Raw genomic sequence first — 20,886 nt, 5'->3', positions numbered from 1 at the left:
GCTTATTTTCATTTGCCTATGTCATATGGTATTATATTTTGGGGTAACTCTTTCCATTCTCAAAGGATATTTTTGGCTCAGAAATGGGCAGTTCGGGCAATAAGTGGTGTAGGCTCACGAACCTCTTGTCAATCCCTGTTCACTAGTCCGGGTATTCTGACATTGGCCTCTCAATATATATATTCTCTACTGTCATCAGCTTATTTCCATGAGTTAGCAGCTTTCATTCAATTAATACTAGGCAGAAATCCAATCTGTGTTTGGATCACACTTCCTTAACTCTTGTGCAGAAAGGTGTGCAGCACTTTGCTTCATTCATTTTCAATAGGCTACTACAAGAATTCAAAAATTTTAGCAGTAGTCTACATGCTTTCAAACTGAAATTGAAGAGTTTCCTCATGGGTTGCTTCTGCTATTCTGTTGAAGAGTCCCCTGAAAAATTAACCTGACACCTATGTTATATTGTTGATTGTGTTTACTTAAGCTTATGGCTTGACTTTTTTTGGGTTCAGAAACATTTTACTTTATCTATTATTACTTCTATGTTGTAATTTCATGTACTGACATATTTCATGATCTTAGAGATTTGCTCCTCAATTTGGTCCTACAGAACTAGACATGTAAATAAAAATAAAGTAAAAGGTATTGAGGCAGGTCCACAATACGAGGTGTGGCAAGAAAAAAAACCGGACTAGTACTGGTGAAACAATAAAACGAATGCAATAAGGCTGAAAGTCGCGTGGCCTGTCACGTGACTCTCGCACCGCCTACTGCTCGAGTTTCATCTGCCTCCTGCACTCAGTCTGCCCGTGGCGTCTGTTTTAAGTAGTTGACGTTTTGTCTGTGCGTCGGAAAATGTTGAGTGTACAGAAAGAACAGCGTGTTAACATCAAATTTTGTTTCAAACTAGGAAAATCTGCAAGTGAAACCTTTTGTAATGTTACAACAAGTGTACGGCGATGATTGTTTATCGTGAACACAAGTGTTTGAGTGGTTTAAACGATTTAAAGATGGCCGCGAAGACACCAGTGATGACACTCGCACTGGCAGACCATTGTCAGCAAAAACTGATGCAAACATTGAAAAAATCGGTAAACTTGTTCGACAAGATCGCCGTTTAACAATCAGAGCAGTGTCTGAGTTAACAGGAGTTGACAAGGAAAGTGTTAGGCAGATTATTCATGAAAGTTTCAACACGAACAAAGTGTGTTCAAAGATGGTTCCAAAGTGTCTCACAATTGAACAGAAGGAACGCCGAAGAATGATTTGTTCTGACATCCTGGAAAACATTGAAAGTGATCCCACCTTCTTACAAAATGTTATTACTTGCGATGAATCGTGGTTTTTTACTTACGATCCCGAAACTAAACGCCAATCGATGCTTTGGAAAACTCCTGGTTCTCCACGACAAAAAAAAGTATGAATGTCAAAATCGAAATTCAAGGCAATGATGATTGTTTTTTTTGACATCAAAGGGATTGTGCACATTGATTGGGTACCAGAGGGACAAACAGTGAATCAGCATTACTACATTAGCGTCCTGGCTACCCTACATGAGCGAGTACAGAGAAAACGGAACGATTTGTGGAGAAAAAAGTCATGGATCCTTCACCAAGACAATGCCCCAGCTCACAGTGCATTGTCAGTGAAGACGTTTTTGGCAAAACACAACATTCCCATCTTAGATCATCCACCTACTCACCTGATTTGGCCCCCTGTGACTTTTTTCTTTTCCCTAAAGTCAAGTTAGCTTTGAAAGGAACTAGATTTGAGACTGTTGAAGCAGTAAAAGAAAAAGCGACGGAAGTAATGTATTGACTTACCGAAAATGATCTGCAGCATTGCTATGAACAGTGGAAAATTCGTATGGAGCAGTATAGAGACCAAGGAGGAGAGTACATTGAAGGAGATAATATGAAATTGTAAATAATTGTAAATAAATGTTTTTTCCAGCATCAGTCCGGTTTTTTTCTAGCCGCACCTCGTATGATTTTAGCAGGACGTGCTGGTCATAAGGCAATGGAATACAGAGTAGTGCAAAATTACTCTTATCTAACACATAGACAAGATGTCAATTCGTATGTCAAGAACTGGATTCCATGCACACAAAGGCACAGCCCAGTCACCAAAGAATTATGTTGCATATGATTACCTGAGGCAAATATACCATTTCAAATGAGTGGAGCGGATATTCTTGGGCTATTCATGCAAACAGGCACAGGAAACCATTATGTACTGATGATAATCATCATTTTTCATGTTTTACTCCTACGATATCCGTATTGAACTGGCAGGCTGAAAACAGTTGCACATTCAATGGTGGATCAGTGATTACTAAAATTTGAAATGCCTGAAACAATAATAACTGATCAAGGAACAAATTTTGTATCCAATTTAATGATGCAGTCATGCTGGATATCACATATTAAGAAACTTCAGGCTAGTGCTTTACAAATCATGTGAAACAGCTCTCCATCAACTCGTTGGGAGGGTGGAGAAAGCACTTCACTTAAGAAATAGCCTTCTGCATCTTCCTGGACATTAAGGGGGCCTTCATTAACACAGCCTTTGATTCCATGGTTAGGGCAGCAGAAGTGCATGACCTAGGGACCACTATATGTATGTGGACTAGGGAGGGAAAGTAGAGGCTACCATGATGAATGAAAAGATGGTAGTTAACACCACTAGAGGTTGTCCACAAGGAAGAGTTTTGTCCCATTTATTGTGGAATCTAGTGGTGAATGAACTCAATGAGGAACTAAATTGCAGACAATGCTTTTGCCAAGGATATGCAGACGATGTTGTCATTGGCAAATTTACTGACACAGTTAGAAATATGGCATAAGATGCAATGGACATTGTGCAAGACTGGTGCATTAAGCAGGATCTAAGGGTTAATCCTACGAAGACTGTTGTGGTGCCATTCACAAAGAGGTGTATCCAACAGTCAAGTTGGAATCTAAAGCTCTTCGATGAAACCCCACCTGTGAAGGGGATAGTGAAATATCTAGGGGTAACCTTAGATGAAAAACTAACATGGACCCCTCACATTAAGAGCATTCTGCTCCAAGGTGAAAGGTACTCTAATGAGTACCAGAAGGGCTTGTGACAAAAACTGGGGCCTAAGCCCCAGAGGTATGCACTGGACATACACTATGGTGATAGACCTAGGATCTCCTATGGGGCTGTAGTGTGTTGGAAGAAGGTAGAACAGCAGGTTGCAGCTAAGGAGCTTGCTAACATGCAGAGACTGGCCTGCTTAGCCATAACAGGTGGAATTAGCAGCACATCAACTGCTGGAATGGAAGCCAAGCTGGACATGTCTCTACTACACCTTTGGGTCAGGATGGAGGTAGTAGCTGGTGCATACAGACTCAAAACTGGAAAAACTGGATCTCATTGGGATATCTAGAATCACACACTAAAACAATGAGTGAGGTAAATATAGGAATGGCTGGGGAAATGCTGGCCAACTATATAATAACTCCTCTGCTGCCTTCACTATTTCATCTCTCAAAGCTACCCATTCTTCTTCTACTGTATTTCTTTCACCCATTCTTGTCAATCGTTCCCTAACACTCTCCCTGAAACTCTGTACAACCTCTGGTTCTGTCAGTTTATCCCGGCCCCATCTCCTTAAATTCCCACCTTTTTGCAGTTTCTTTAGTTTTAATCTACAGTTCATAAGCAATGGATTGTTGTCAGAGTCCACATCTGCCCCTGGAAATGTCTTAGAATTTAAAACCTGGTTCCTAAATCTCTGTCTTACCATTATATAGGGTGGTCCAATGACAGTGACCGGGCCATATATCTCATGAAATAAGCATCAAACGAAAAAATTACAAAGAACGAAACTTGTCTAGCTTGAAGGGGGAAACCAGATGACGTTATGGTTGGCCCATTAGATGGCACTGCCATAGGGCAGACGGATATCAACTGCATTTTTTTAAAGAGGAACCCCCATTTTTATTACATATTCGTGTAGTACATAAAGAAATATGAATGTTTTAGTTGGACCAATTTTTTCGCTTTGTGATAGATGGTGCTGTAATAGTCACGAATGTATAAGTACATGGTATCACGTACAATTCGGCCAGTGCAGACGGTATTTGCTTCGTGTTACATTACCCATGTTAAAATGGTGTTAAAATGGACCATTTACCAATTGCGGAATAGGTCGATATCATGTTGATGTATGGCTATTGTGATCAAAATGCCCAACGGGTGTATGCTATGTATGCTGCTTGGTATCCTGGATGACATCATCCAAGTGCCCGGACCATTCGCCGGATAGTTACATTATTTAAGGAAACAGGAAGTGTTCGGCCACATGTGAAACGTCAACCATGACCTGCAACAAATGATGATGCCCAAGTAGGTGTTTTAGCTGCTGTCATGGCTAATCCTCACAACAGAAGCAGACAAATAGCGCGAGAATCAGGAATCTCAAAAACGTCGGTGTTGAGAATGCTACGTCAACATTGATTGCACACGTACCATATTTCTATGCACCAGGAATTGCATAGTGACAACTTTGAGTGTCATGTACAGTTCTGCCACTGGGCACAAGCGAAATTACTGGACGATGACAGATTTTTTGCATGCGTTCTATTTAGGGACGAAGCGTCATTCACCAACAGCGGTAACGGAAACCGGCATAATATGCACTATTGGGCAATGGAAAAACCACGATGGCTGCAACAAGTGGAACATCAGCGAAGTTGGCAGGTTAATTTATGGTGCAGCATTATGGGAGGAAGGATAATTGGCCCCGATTTTGTTGATGGCAATCTAAATGGTGCAATGTATGATGATTTACTACGTAATGTTCTACCGATGTTACTACAAGATGTTTCACTGCATGACAGAATGGCAATGTACTTCCAACATGATGGATGTCCGGCACATAGCTTGCTTGTGGTTGAAGCGGTATTGAATAGCATATCTCATGACAGGTGGATTGGTCGTTGAAGCACCATCCCATGGCCTGCACGTTCACTGGATCTGACGTCCACGGTTTTCTTTCTATGGAGAAAGTTGAAGGATATTTGCAATCATGATCCACTGACAATGCCTGACAACATGTGTCAGCGCATTGTCAAAGCATGTGAGAACAATTTATTGCCTTAATGTGGTATTTACAGGTAATCACACTGTAAGAGCATGCGTTCTCAGAAATGATAAGTTCACAAAGGTACATGTATCACATTGGAACAACCGAAATAAAATGTTCAAACATACCTATGTTCTGTATTTTAATTTAAAAAACCTACCTGTTACCAACTGTTCGTCTAAAATTGTGAGCCACATGTTTGTGACTATTACAGCACCATGTATCACAAAGCGAAAAAAGGCGTCCAACTAAAACATTCATATTTCTTTCCGTACTACACGAATATGTAATAAAAAATGGGGGTTCCTATTTTAAAAAATGCAGTTGATATCCATTTGGCCTATGGCAGCGCCATCTAGTGGGTCAACCATAGCGCCATCTGGTTTCCCCCTTCAAGCTAGACAAGTTTCGTTCTTTGCAGTTTTTTCATTTGACTCTTATTTCGTGAGATATTTGGCCCGGTCACAATCAATGGACCACCCTGTATAATTTATCTGAAACCTGTCAGTATCTCCAGGCTTCTTCCATGTAAACAACCTTCTTTTATGATTCTTGAACAAAGTGTTAGCTATGATTTAGCTGTGCTCTGTGCAGAATTCTACCAAGCAGCTTCCTCTTTCATTCCTTACCCCCATTCCATATTCACCTACTACGTTTCCTTGTCTTCCTTTTCCTACTATCAAATTCCAGTCACCCATGAAATTAAATTTTCATCTCCCTTCACTATCTGAATAATTTATTTTACCTCATCATACATTTCATCAATCTCTTCATCATCTGTGGAGCTAGTCGGCAAATAAACTTGTACTGCTGTGGTAGGCATGGGCTTCGCATCTATCTTGGCCACAATAATGCCTTCACTAAGCTGTTTGTAGTAGCTCACCCACATTCCTATTTCTTTTATTCATTATTAAACATACTCCTGCATTACCCCTATTTGATTTTTTATTTATAACGCTGTATTCACATGACCAGAAGTCTTGTTTCTCCTGCCACCAAAATTCACTAATTCCGACTATATCTAACTTTAACCTATCCAGTTCCCTTCTAAAATTTTCTAACCTACCTGCCCGATTAAGGGATCTAACATTCCATGCTTCAATGCATAGAATGCCAGTTTTCTTCCTCCTGATAACAACGTCCTCCTGAGTAGTCCCCACCTGGAGATCTGAATTGGGGGCTATTTTACCTCCGGAATATTTTACCCAAGAGGACGCTATCATCATTTAAGCATACAGTAAGGCTGCATGCCCCCGGGAAAAATTATGGCTGTAGTTTCTCCTTGCTTTCAGCGGTTCGCAGTACCAGCACAGCAAGGCAGTTTTGGTTAGTGTTACAAAGCCAGATCAGTCAATCATCGAGACTGTTGTCCCTGCAACTACTGAAAAGGCTGCTGCCCCTCTTCAGGAACCATGTGTTTGTCTGGCCTCTCAACAGATACCCCTCCATTGTGGTTGCACTTACGGTACGGCTATCTGTATCATTGAGGCACGCAAGCTTCCCCACCAATGGCAAGGTCCATGGTTCATGGGGGAAGACCTCCGTATAGACCCAAATGCACAGTACAAAGTGATACAATAAGTGGAAGTAGAAATTTGAAATGTAAATGATTGTAAATAAACCAGTGTCTGTGTTTTAGCAAAATTCAAGGATGGATTTGCTTTGTAGAAGGTAGGAAATGATGAGAGTAAAGTAATAAACAAGACTTAGAATCAGAAGTGCAGTGCTTTGCAACACCTCTGTAATGACAGGCCGCATGTGCCAAAGCCAGGCCAGCCTGCAGGGCGTATTGCAGCCCAATTACAACAACTGGGTTATTGCCCCATTGCAGACTATTCAGCATGATACAATAACACCACCATTACTGTGAAATGATCAGGGGGCATCAGTATTTAAGTATGCACAAATGAAGTCATCATTGTCGAACAGCTGGACAGTTATGCGACATCAGACCTGTGCTGTTCAGCACAGTGCCTATGATGCATACACCTATACCTCCACCAGGATACAAACCATTGCCTGCCACATAAGCATATGGACACCAGGGGCAGTACAACACTTTGACACCATTCGAAGAGTATGACACGACGGTCCAACGCTCTCGGCCCTTGACGGGAATGTCAACAGAAGATCACTATGCTCCGGACCCTGTAGTGTGAGGCAGCCTGCCAAACTTGTAGCTGCCACTGTACACCACACTTATTATGGACAGGAAATATGAGAACATGGTGATGCAGCAGTAACCGTAGCAGAAGAACGTGCAGTCAGCAGCCAAAGGCAAGTGCTCTTGGGAACTGGCTGCTGAGCTGCAGAAATGCTGATATTCTCTAACCCGCCAACCAATGATGGTAAATAACCCTCAACATAGAATCCACTGTAAGCATCACTGGTCCTTCTTTAAATGCACAACACACCCTTCCTCAGCACAGAACTCTAGCCCACTCTAAGCCATACTAGAGATAGCATCACAGCATTAGAACTGGCTCCAGAAATGTGCCCTCTATCTCCACTCAGTAATAGTTACATCAAATGCCTGTACAAGTGGAAGAGGAGGAGGAAATTGATGTGGGAGTAACACAGCATTAGAACTGGCTCCAGAAATGTGCCCTCTATCTCCACCCAGTAATAGTTACATCAAATGCCTGTACAAGTGGAAGAGGAGGAGGAAATTGATGTGGGAGTAACAAAAGAGGAAGATCAACAAAAAATCATATTAATAAAGATTTAAGGAACAGTTATAGTTTGCCACCATTGTTGTTTAAGGTGTATTTTTAAGAAGCACTGAAGTACATCAAAGAACATTTTGGAAGAATAATTTAAGTCAAAGGCAACAGATATCAATGTCAGAGTTCTTCCAGCATGAATTAAGTTAGATTCAGACCTTCTGAATGGGAGAACATAATACTATGGATCAAACATGGGTTCACAATAGACAACGATAAAATGGATGTGATATTATGAAGCAGACAGAGAATGGTGACTTAGCATCAAAACTGGTACTTTAAGAAGTCTCCAGAATGAGATTATCACTCTGCAGTGGAGTGTACACTGATATGAAACTTCCTGGCAGATTAAAACTGTGTCAGACCAAGACTCGAACTCGGGACCTTTGCCTTTCACGGGCAAGTGTTCTACCAACTGAGCTACCCAAGCACGACTCACGATCCGTCCTCACAACTTCAATTCTGCCAGTACCTCATCTCCTACCTTCCAAACTTCACAGAAGCTCTTCTGGGAACCTTGCAGAACTAGTACTCCTGGAAGAGTAGAGCACTTGCCCACAAAAGGTAAAGGTCCTGAGTTTGAGTTTCAGTCTGGCACACAGTTTTAATCTGCCAGGAAGTTTCATATCAGCACACACTCTGCTGTAGAGTGAAAATCTCATTCTAGAAACAGCTCCCAGGCTGTGGCTAAGCCATTATCTTCGCAATATCCTTTCTTCCAGGAGTGCTGGTTCTGCAAGGTTCGCAGAAGAGCTTCTGTGAATTTTGGGAGGTAGGAGACAAGGTACTGGCAGAATTGAAGCTGTGAGGATGGACTGTGAGTTGTGCTTGGGTAGTACAGTTGGTAGAGCACTTGCCCATGAAAGGCAAAGGCCCCGAGTTTGAGTCTCAGTCTGGCACACAGTTTTAATCTGCCAGGAAGTTTCACATTATGAAGTAACTGAATTCTATTATCTAGTCACTAAGGCTCCTCAAGGCAGCTGAAGAAAATAAGATGTGTGGTTTTATTAAGGAACAATGGGTAAAAGATGTGATAAGATAAGCTAGGCAATCAAAGACCATGAAATACACTTATGAGAAACAAGGATACTTATGAGGAACAGGGTCACATTTGATGTGACATCCTGGAATATTAAATTAGTGCTGAAAAGCACTAGAAGGGAAAAATTACAGGGATAGGGACAAACTGGGAGTATAATAAGCAAAACACATTGTATTGTACACCAGCTATAGCAGTGATGTAGAGACAAAACTAGTAATGTACCAAAAAGGAAACAAGTGCCCAGTGAAAGTATATTATCATTTAGAGATGTGGAAAGAGTCATAATTGCTACTGAAATTCTTGAGGGGCTACTAAAGGAACTCTTACATGCAATTTTATCCACCAATTTCTTAAAATAAATCAATCTGATCATTTCAACGCATAACAGTGCTAGATAACAGTGGAAAAAAGTTTAGTTTTCATTTGCCACTGACACAAAGTATTGGCGACAATGAATGATGTATCAACATGCTAACACATAAAATACATACCAAAAAGAATGGTTCTCCAAAAGGGCAAACATCGATGCATGTGGCAAGACTGCAAACATCTGGGAAAACAAAGAAAAAAATTATAACTCATTACAGTGAACTGTATAATAATTCTTAAAAATACATTTGTTTTACTAAGATACAAGACTGTATGTCATCTGAGGACATAGTTTTGGAAATTAACAGTTTGTCATGATCTTGGTCCGACTGACCTCCATGTTGTATCTGCATGTCAATGATGTGTCACCTTTACTTCATCCACATGTATCCTTGGTGTTCTTCAAATTGCAGTTGAGGGAAAGAAGTGAAGAGGAAACATTTAGAAGATTATGAAAGGCTCCTGCTTCATCACTACTTTAAGGGAACTGAAGAACGCAGGGAGAAAACAAGCTGCATATGCAAAAGTCTGCCATTTATTGAAGATTTTCTTAATTTCAGGATGGGTCATGGAAGAAATTTAATCACACCAATGTTTGAAATGTTGCATATTAAATCTTCTTAACTGGTCTTGGCTACAGTGTATCATACTTGTAGTTCTCCAATAACAAACTTCTTGACTGACGATACATATGAACTTAAAAATAGTTGTAAGAACTTTTCATGAACCACTAAACAAACATGTTAAATAACAAAGTAAATATTGAAAATTATATTTGGAAGGAAAGTTAATTCCATGTACAACTCTAAGATTTTCCCATCACATAGATTCTTTGATTATTTCATGGGATTCTGGCTGGTTAATATTGCTGAAAACATACGATATTTTGCCTGTCAAGACAAGAACATTATGCTTACTGAAAGACTGGGAAATCATAAGAGCATCTAAGAGTTTAACAAAGAACAGAATACTGATTCTCCAATTAATTGGAAAGATATTAGCTTTCCATTTAAGAAGGAAAAGAATAGGAAAAGTTTTACAAATATGGAAAACAATTTCAAAGAATTCAAAGAAAATGACAATTACTTGCTTGTGTACAATAATTTTAACTTCAACATTGCAACTGCTTACCTCTGTTCTGAAACAGATCTCTGGGTTTTATATCTCACTATTCTAAGGCAAAAGTTATTTATTACACTGCAATAAGTTTCCTGAGCATGAAACCTAAATCAATAAGTCCACAATAAAATAAAATAATTACCCTCAGCCATAAGAATTTCAGTAATTTGCACAACTAATTTACTATGCATGTATAATAGGTTAAATTGAATACAGGCCAGTTGGTGTATCATAACACAAGTGAGGTGATACTGGTAATCATAGTGAAAACCACAACACTGGTTAGTTCACTTGACTGAATAAGGATACCAGTCTGAAGGTGCTGAAGAGTAACTTCTCTTCAGCAATCTCAAACATACACTTGCATAATAGTAAGAGAAGTCTGCTTTGATATTGAGCAGAGTCCATAAATATAGCGGCCCACCTATGGAAACATCAGTTGGATCAGAACACAACATTTGTTGCCTCATAGAGAATGAGAAAGAGCCTGTGGTTACACGGGCTTAAATCAGCTGGCTAGCTGGTATCACCTGATCGGTCAGCTGAAGATGCTGTGTTTTCCTTGTTGGTAGTGCCCTCGTTAGATGCAGATGTAATGACTATTGTCGATAGTTCCATGGCTTCAATCAATACCTTGAGTGGGGATACAAGACTGGGTGTCTTACATTCTTTTGTGCAATATAGACTGTATTTTTATGACTTTTCTTTTACATCTGTAACTTCTCAAAAGAGAACCTCAATTTATGAAAAGTCAGAATTCATTCTCTTTGTCTTTATTCTTTTGTGTCTCAGGTAAGAAAACCCTGAATGAACGAAGTGTGTGGATTCTTTTTTCACCTACCGAAGTAGGGAGAAAGTGCACATTAAAATCCAACTCAAACAACAGCAGAACTGAGTTTCTTCTGTCTCCGTACACTGAAGTTCCATTCACCTCATGTCTCAGCAGACAGTAAATAGAAACATTAAATCCATTTAAATAGTAGCCATTTCAAACAGCCTTCCTACATTCTGTTAATAAGTAGTGATAAATGAAACCTTATTTTTGAATGATATGTTACAAGAAAAGAACTCAGAAAATCACCAATACATACCATCTGAAGTGAGATACATCTTTGGCCGGGGTTTCATACCAGATCTCAGGCAGTGAATAATACGTCCAGCTGTTGTTCCAACATATAAATGGTCCTTGTCATCAATTCCTAAAGAAAGGTATTCTGCGTCCTTGAGCAGAGAGCTGTAACATTTTAATTTGTACCATCATAAAAATTGTGCATTTCAATAAAAATTAAGCAATTAATTGAGCAAGCTGCAGTTGAGAAAAATGAAGTGTAGTGCATACACTTTTTCTTGTGCACCCTGCACCTTGTTCTGATGCAATAGGAGTCAGAAGAGTAGGACTACTAGCATTCTGTCTCCAGCTGCTGCCAACTTTAGTGATCAACTAATTTTGTGTGCACTAACATTCTAGTAGCTACAGGAAAATTTCTTGTACTGTACCTTTTTGATAAAAGTAAGTGATAAAGCAGATTATGGTCCATTATGTATACTACTTACAACTCCTTAGCAACAAATGTTTCCTATCAACAGTGAAACCAGAAAAACTGTTAAAAACATTGCAGGCTACAGTGATGAAAAAAGATAGACAAAGGGACTGTTTCACCCATAGCTCAGTTGGTGTAACATGCTGCCATTTATACTGGGATAAATTTAAGCAACATAAGGAGGATAAATTATCCTGGCAATTCCACTTGAATTCTTAGCGTGAAGAGATTAATTTCCATTTTTAGCATGAAGAGTTAGCTTCAATTCTTCAGTTCAATAATCCCTCAAAATAACAGCTTATTTGGTCTGAATTACTTGAAAATATGGTATATGGCAAGGTTCTTGGTGCAATATAAATAATTCAAGGAATAAAAATAAGAACAATCTGAACAGTTGAGCCACTGAGTTGTCGGTAGGTACATAAACAAGACTATGAATACTGTTACTTTTCTAATGAATTTTTCCTCAGAGCTATAGAGCACACACACACACACACACACACACACACACACACACACACACACACACACATATCTACACAGCAACATTGTCTTGGTTAACTGCAGTCAACTCTCAATAATTCATAGTTCAAAAGAGCTCACAAAAGTTTAAATAACTGAGAGTTTGGCTTAACAAAGGATTGACTGATTAAGGAGCAATTAAGAAAAAATCAAATGAAAAGTATCCCCTCCAAAACCAATGTTAAAAATATTACTGGAGTTTCAATAACATTCACATACCTTTGCAGAACAACAACTAGAACTCAAAAGATATGTCAATTTTTTACCAGTTTTATTTATTTTAACAATTCAGATGAAAGGCACATACAAATTTCTGAAAATACATAATAAAATTTTGGTTTTATTTTGTAAAGAAATCAGTAATATTTATCTGATCCAGTCATGATCAAGTGCATTTCCTGTAGTGATCAAAGCAGAAAATATATCATTATCTACTTCCATTCTAAAAACGTACATGTGCAATGTTTAAGATGATGACTTTGCCTCTTTTACAGTCACAGATGGAGTCGGTTTTGCTTCTCCATCTTCTTCTGCATTGTTGTCTTCATTCTTGTCATCTGGAATAGCCAAAATACAATGTCAGGCTGGGTATACTGCAGGCTTCCAAATGATACTCAAACTGTACGAAATCATCAGATGTTACATTTTCTCCTGCATATGGAAGAAGGCCCCAGGTATAGTTCAAATGTGCATCCATTCTTCTGCTCTCCTGTTTGCAATTAATTTTATGGCTCCTTGATGAATCTGCATTTCTTGAAACAGTTTGAAATAATAGTTGGGGTAACATTCTTCCATGCTTTATCAGCTGTGGTTGTCACTGCCACATTGTATGTTGGGGTTGTAACCATCTTCAAAAGCTATAAAACACCATTGTCACCACTACTTTTTTGTGATTTAGAACACTGAGTTATTCCCTAGTCAGGCAGTTGTATTTTCCAAGTGGTGGCCACAAGGGAAAAATTATCCAGAGGTAGTGAGTTGTAACTGCACAGGTGTCCAGAAAAAGAAGAAATTTATTCTTCCATGTTTTCATCTCTTTGTCCAGGCTCAACAACCACCCATCAAACAGTTCTGATGTCATCCACACCTCTCTGTTGGGACAGAAGACACAGTAAAAGACCTGATTCCCTTGAAACATCTAGGACTGGCAGCTTTTGGTGTTAAAATAGGTTTTAGTGTCTGTGGTCTGTAAATGTTCATTGCAAACAACAGTGTTACACTTTCGTTGCTATTTTTTTCCCCATGGCTTTTTGTCTTTAAAAGTGAATGTGCAGCTGTGAAGACATTTGAATGAAACTGCCATTTCATCAGCTTGACATGTTGTGTGGATCCACAAATTTTAAAAACAATGCTATATCTTTTTTTAAGTTAATGAGCCACCCCTCAATATAGGTAAATCCTTCAATGTTGAGGGTAACAGCTAATGATTTAGCCTTTCCTTTAAGTGAAGAACCTCTGAAAGTTATGTTTGTCCTTTACATTGACTAAGTAATTTCAAAAACCTTTCTTCAGAATGCTTTCTCCCATCTTATGATATGTTTTGTGCAATCTGATCCTTCTGCTTCAGGGTAGTTGACAGTGTGGATGGTGTAAAATCCCGATAGTTTTCACTACACCTGACTTTTTCATACCTCATTCCATGGCCTCCATACTCTGCTTCTTTTCTGCAAGAGTCAAACATTTGTATCTCTCTTACATCATGTTTACAACTAATTTATGAACTGTAGCACATTCAATGTTGTTGAATAACCAAAGTAATTAGTGAATGGTGATACAAGTATGGAAAAATTCAAAATACTATGTTTCGGATAGCTGCTAACTTCGAATTACTGAGTGTTCACAGGCAGCCTGTCAGAACAATCACCTTGATTTATTGAGTGTGCCAAAAGGCATAAAACTTCTTTGATCTATCAAGGTCTTTTTAAGTGAAAACTATTTCATTTTATCAAGAACCTTGATTTATTGAGGCTCATATAAGCAAGAGTCAACTGAACATTGTGGCAGCTGGCAGCTCAACTGGGATGAGGATTTGTGTCATGCAACAGAACCTTCAATCTGGTAGCTACATCACCTCTACCCCTACCCTATGATTCCAACTTCACTTACGACACACTCAAATCCTTATGTCACTGTCTCCCTCTTCCTCTGTTCTATCCATCCTTCTAAATACACTCTGCCCACATCACTGTGCACTGCACACAATCTTCTCTGCCTGTGCTCAGAATAGACTTTTCAGTGCCGTATTCCTATCCTGTGCACACACTTTCTCTCCCTCTCAACTAGCAGTTACCCTTACTCAACCCTCCCTCCCACTCCCTATGTTATGTTATGTTATGTGGTTTATTCATCTCATTACATACAATTTTCAAATCATTTGATTTGATGTACAGGAGACATGTCAAGGTTTACAAAAGAAACTTTTTTCACTTTTTTAAGAGAACTACAAAAGTTTACATTATATTTTACATTTCCAAGTTACAGCTACACATGTACATAAAATAATAAATGTATTACAATCCCTGTGTTCAGATTGTGAAGCTGTCCTCAATGAATTCATCGACAGAATAATAACACTTTTCCACCAGGAGAGTAAAGAGCAATCTTTTCAGTGAACCAATCTCCATTTTAAATATATTACTGCCTTTTATTTTATTGAAAATTTTTAACCCCATATACTCTGGCGTTTGGGCATAAAGTTTTAAACGATGTGTTGGAAGTTTGAAGTTATCTCTGTGGCGAGTGCTGTAGTTGTGGTCAAAACGGAAATTGTCTAGTTATGTTGATTTCTATATAGGAACACCACCATCTCATATATGTAAAGTGAGGGGATAGATAGTACTTTTAAATTTTTTAACAGTGGTCGACAGGATTCCCGTTTTTTTGCAACACACATGTTTCTAATTACTTTCTTTTGTAATACTAGGAGCCTAGTGACATTTGCTGAATTTCCCCAGAAGATTATGCCATAACGAATAACTGATTCAAAGTAGCAGTGATAAACTATCTTTCTGGTATCTATGTTTGTGGCACCTGACAAAATACACATTGCAAATGCTAAGTTGTTCAGTTGATTTGCTAAGTAATCTATGTGTACCTTCCAATTTAAATTTTTGTCAAGATTTAGGCCTAAGAACTTCACGTGGTTTGCTTCTGTGATATCCTGATCATTGCAAGTTATCTTTATTTCACTCCTTTCTACTGATTTAGCTTCAAATTGCATCATTTTGGTTTTAGTTACATTTAGTTTTAGTCCATTTTGATAGAACCAAGATTCAAGTTTTTCTAAAGTGTTTTTGGCTTTTTCTGGAATATTTTCAGATACCTCATTTTCAATTAGAACTGATGTATCATCAGCAAATAAGACTGAATGAACATCAATAGCAAGTGGTAGGTCATTTACGTAAAAAAGAAACAGATAGGGACCCAATATCGAACCTTGTGGGACTCCTTGGGGAACTGTTTTCCAGTCTGATGAATAATTGGTTCCATTTGAAGTTAAAATTACTCTTTGTTTCCTACCTGACAGGTAAGAGCTAAACCATTTTAAAGCAGTGTCTCTGATTCCATACATCTGTAATTTGTGCAGGAGTAATGCATGGTTCACTGAATCAAAAGCTTTAGTCAGATCACAGAAAATACCTGTGACCTTTCTACCTTTATCTAACGTGGAGCATATTTTTTGGATAAACTCATTTATAGCATTCGCAGTGCTTTTACCCTGTTGGAATTCGAACTGGTTTTTAAAAATTATATCATTTACAGTAAGAAAGTTATTAATTTGTTTTGCTGCAATCTTTTCAAACACTTTAGAGAAGACCGGCAAGAGAGAGATAGGGCGGTAATTCCCCATATCTTCTGTCGATCCTTTCTTGAATAGAGGTTTGATCTCACCATATTTCAATACCTCTGGAAAGCATCCCTGTTCATAAGATTGATTTACAATAGTTGACAGTGGTTGGGAAATAATATCATACACATACTTGATTACAGATGTTGTTATTTCATCCCACCCATGTGAGGTTTTGTTTTTTAGAGACAATATTTCCTTTTCCACATCCCTTTGGGTTATTTTTTCAAATTGTTTAAAAGATGTGTTCTGGCTGTTTTCCAAATTTGTGATGCCCTGATAGAATGTCATATCCACATCCGATCTTACTACGTTTAGGAAGAATTCATTGAAACAACTTGACATCTGAACAGGGTTTACTATAATTTCATTTTCATGTCTAATTTTCAAAATCTCATGAATTTTTACTTTGGCTCCTAGTTCAGACTGAACAACTGACCACACTGCTTTTGTCTTATTTCTGTGTTCTCGTATGAATTTATTATTTGTCATTTTTTTAGCTGCCGCTACAACTTTCCTAAATACAGCTTTATACTGTTTGACATAAATGACAAAATCTGGATTTCTGTTTGATTTTAACTCATTGTGGAGCTCTCTCTTTCTGGCACTAGAGATCTTTATTCCTGTTGTAATCCATTTGAGTTTACCATTAACCTTCTTTTGCTTATATCTACGAGGTAATGATTCATTAAATACCTCTAAGAAACAATTTAAGAATTTGTCACAGTTAATCGAGCTTGAACTATTGTAGTCTACAGGCCAGCTTGTTATACTTAATTTACTGCGGAATAAATCCATTTTACTTTTACTGAGATCCCTTTTTATACACACTTCTGGAGACTTTAGGTTATTTGCTTTTGGGAGCTCAATAAACAGAGCTGAGTGATCTGAAATACCCAAGTCTAAGCAGTATTTGTGCTTATTTCCACTGTCAAATATGTAGTTAGTAATAATATTATCAATGCAGGTCACTGATCTGCTGTTTTCCCTAGTGCCTTCAGAAAAATTTAGCTTGAAACCAGATTTCTGAATTAAGTCACGAAATTTTGTGGAATCATTGCTTTCAACTAAGACATTTAAGTTGAAGTCTGCTGCTATAACAACTTTTTTCTTACTTTCTTTCTGGAGTTTTTCCAGGAGGCATTCGAATTTGGTTAAAAACACTTTTGTTACCGCACATCCAGGAATTCTGTAGATTGCTATAACCAATGTATTCAGATCACTCAGCTCTACAGAGCAACTTTCAAACACGCTCTCTTCATTTAAATAATTAAAACTATCTCTTACTGTATAACTTATGGAAGAATTGACAAGAATGCAGGAGCCTCCACGAGATTTGCTTATTCTACAAAAGCTAGCAGCTACCTTATAATTATTAATACTATTTAGTACTTTTATACTATCTTCTGTTAACCAGTGTTCATTTAGGCAGATTATTTTAATATTTACGGATTCTGAAAGCAGAATTTTTAGTTCGTCGATTTTTGAGAATTTACGATTTGGTAGTTCTGCCCCTAAGCCATTTATATTCAAGTGCATCAATAGATCATTTTTTCTTTTAGTTATTTCGCGTGCATCCTTTGTTTGGTACCTAAACTTTTTATTTTCAGTTTGAATTTTTTCTTTGTCACCCCTATCACAATGAATTAGTTTCCCTTGCTTCTTAGGACTTTACACACGTCTATGAACATTTTACTATGGTTCACAGAGCCTAATCTATTCAAGTGCAGGCCGTCTTTTCCCAGACACTTGCAGTTTAAGAATTTGTTTGGGTCAATGAATACTGCACCGAGTCTGTTGCACTGTTCCCTAATGCCGGTATTTATCCTGTTGATGTAAGTATCACTTACCGATCTTCAATGAATGATTCCACTAATTACCAGCCTGGCTGTTGGGTATACAGTTTTCGCCGATCTAATCAGATTCCGCGTTTCATTCACGATTTCTTCCTCACTGTTACTGCGGATGGAGTTTGTGCCCACGTGGATTAAGACACCTCTGTAATCGTCGGTACTTAAAGTTTTGTTACCAGTTTCGCCCGTGTTTCTTTTCGTGGACAATACATTCTTAAAGTGTTTGTTGAGCTGATGCGATCAGATTCCAGGTCGAACATCGACCTTGCAGTCCGGCACAATAACATTTTTTAATATAGAATCACCTATTAACAGAAAATCGTTTTTGTCATCTTCTTTGTTCGTTGCACTTTTACGTTTGCCCTTCTTATTACAGGAAACTGTTTTCCATTTATACTTATCACTTGTTTCACTACATCCTTTTGTCCTCACCCACTCCATCCGACACAACCCCTCACCCCAGTCAAGCTGCAATGTCGTGTCAATGTAATTAGCTGGGACAATGTTGCCATACAGGCACATGTGTGTGTATGGATGTGTGTGTATGTGTACTTTATAGGTCAGAAAACAGATTGGTCCACAGCTAGCAGTGTTCTCAGTCTTGTTTATGTGCCTGTCTACAGCTCAGCACCTCAACTACTTGGTGATTTGTTACCTTCACTCCTTAAATTATTTCCTTTACAATATTTATTCTATTACTGGCTAATTACTTACTATATAACCAAAGCTGCATATTGCTAGAAATGTTATCATAGTTATCCTCTATTCCAGGACTTCCCAAACTGTGTTCTGCAGAAAACTGGTATTCCACAGGACATGATTAGTGCTCCATAAAAAACTGTTAATAACATTTTTTCTGACCTTTTGACAATACTAATTATTTTTAAAAAATATTATGATTTCTGTGTTATTAGTTATGAGTTAAAATTGAATAAAACAATTACACTGAAAAGAGTGTCACTGAAAGAATGAATGTATAAAGAATACAGTCAAAAAGTTCTCTATAGTTCAAGACATTGTGTCATTTCTATTATATACTACAGCATGTAGGTTTACAAAACATCCTCATGTGACACTCAAATAAGGATAATTGCTTACAAATTGGAAGTGTTCTTGCGATGACAATATAAGGAAAGAGGTTCTGCACTCCTTAATCTGAGTGAGCAAATCTGCTGGGAATTCAAAGTTGGGTTAGTCTACTTGATGCCATACAACCATGACCAGAATGTAAAGTAATGGATATGTTAAAACTGAAAGGCATGTTAGGGATCCCAGTATCACAGGTAACATATAAGATGAAAATGTAAGGAAGCTTTCAGTCTATTCTTTTTAGTCAGCCATTGCAGAAAAGTAGAAAGTGTTCTGCTAGAAGACATAGCAGCTGAAAGATAAATAATAGTTGCTCAACAATGATATCAAATTGTCATTAATTACTACAGATAAACCTGCCAGTAGTGATGATCAGACTAAGTAATCACATCCAGATGTGGGTGATAGTGAAGGTGGAATGATTTCTTAGTCCTTATTTTTTAATGCCGGTCATAATACAAAGTGATAGTGACATCAGATGATATAAATAAAAATTTAATAAAAGCTAGCAACAGTTCAACAATGCACAAATTATTTATGAAAACATGTTTGACTGAAGAAACTACAGAGTGTGATTAAGGATCTGCTCTATCTCACAATTGACTTTTAACTCATGACAGAATAGATGTTTCTGTACTCACAAAGAGGCCATCCTGACAGGTATGTTGACAACTGAGCTCAGTATAAGCCTGGTTCTACCCCAGTATGCAAGACCTAGGTCCATTTGGGATGCCCTGGCAGGCAAGAATTCAGTCTGTGAATTCTGTATCACTGTCCATATGACAATCAGACCACCAGCATCTAGACTGCATATCTGCAACACATCATTAGAAGTGATATTTTAATGATACTAATAAACATTTGTGGTCTTGTTAATGGTACATAGCATGCACTAGAGTTTTATTTAGCTCTATTAACATATAATGTAATATTTTTGTACTGAAAGAGCAAAACATCTGTAATTTTAAACATAGTATAAGTGACACATGTTAAACAGTACTTATTTTATGCAACACTCAAATCACAGCATCCTTTATCCATGCCAAAGAGTACAGTCTGTGACCTGACATTTTGAAATCCAATGATTTCTTAGGAGAGACTGAAAATATGCTGTGTGACCGTGGAATGGAAGATATCCAATTTAATAAAGGCTACCTCACAATTCAGTTATTCTAAGGCTACTGTAAATGGGACAAAAGAGTATACAATTATTCCAGCAGATGTTTTTTAAATTGGGAATGAACCATAGATGTTTAACACAGACAAAAAGATGAAGTGTTCATCACTTTCAAATGAATGCTTAAATAAGGAGATTGAAAATATGTGATTCCATCTCCAAAACACTGATGCTTCAAGAAGACAGAATGACATTCTATAAATGCATGCATTGATATACCTCTGGATTGAACATCTTATTTCAAGCAATAAAGAAAAAAATTCCACACAAAGTCACAGCTTGTGAGAATCTCAATCACAGGATAACTAACTCAAAGTAGAAACCACATATCCCCATTTCATACACATACTCACATGCTTTTCTTTTCTGCCACATAACAAGCTTCTTAGTGTGCAAAACAAGATGACATTATAGTGAGACAAATTGAATCACCATCTGATGCTTGAAAACAACTACCATCTGTTTCACAATCTATACAAAGGTATGTTCTA

At 37.9% G+C, this 20,886-nt stretch overlaps 1 protein-coding gene across 2 annotated transcripts in view; it reads right to left on the bottom strand.

The window, feature by feature from the left end:
- The window catches only part of LOC126468286 (cytoplasmic dynein 2 intermediate chain 1), a 185,851-nt gene that overhangs the window by 44,763 nt on the left and 120,202 nt on the right, over positions 1-20,886 (bottom strand). For both annotated transcript variants that reach the window (XM_050096537.1, XM_050096538.1), the window contains exons 14-16: positions 19,860-20,032; positions 11,458-11,600; positions 9,370-9,428 (exon numbers count right to left, since the gene is read on the bottom strand). In XM_050096537.1, coding sequence (XP_049952494.1) covers positions 9,370-9,428; positions 11,458-11,600; positions 19,860-20,032 — 375 coding nt within the window. The remainder of the gene's footprint in view (positions 1-9,369; positions 9,429-11,457; positions 11,601-19,859; positions 20,033-20,886) is intronic.

Source organism: Schistocerca serialis, chromosome 1, assembly GCF_023864345.2.
Source record: "Schistocerca serialis cubense isolate TAMUIC-IGC-003099 chromosome 1, iqSchSeri2.2, whole genome shotgun sequence".
NCBI lineage: Eukaryota > Metazoa > Arthropoda > Insecta > Orthoptera > Acrididae > Schistocerca > Schistocerca serialis.
This window is presented reverse-complemented; position numbering and strand designations above follow the sequence as displayed.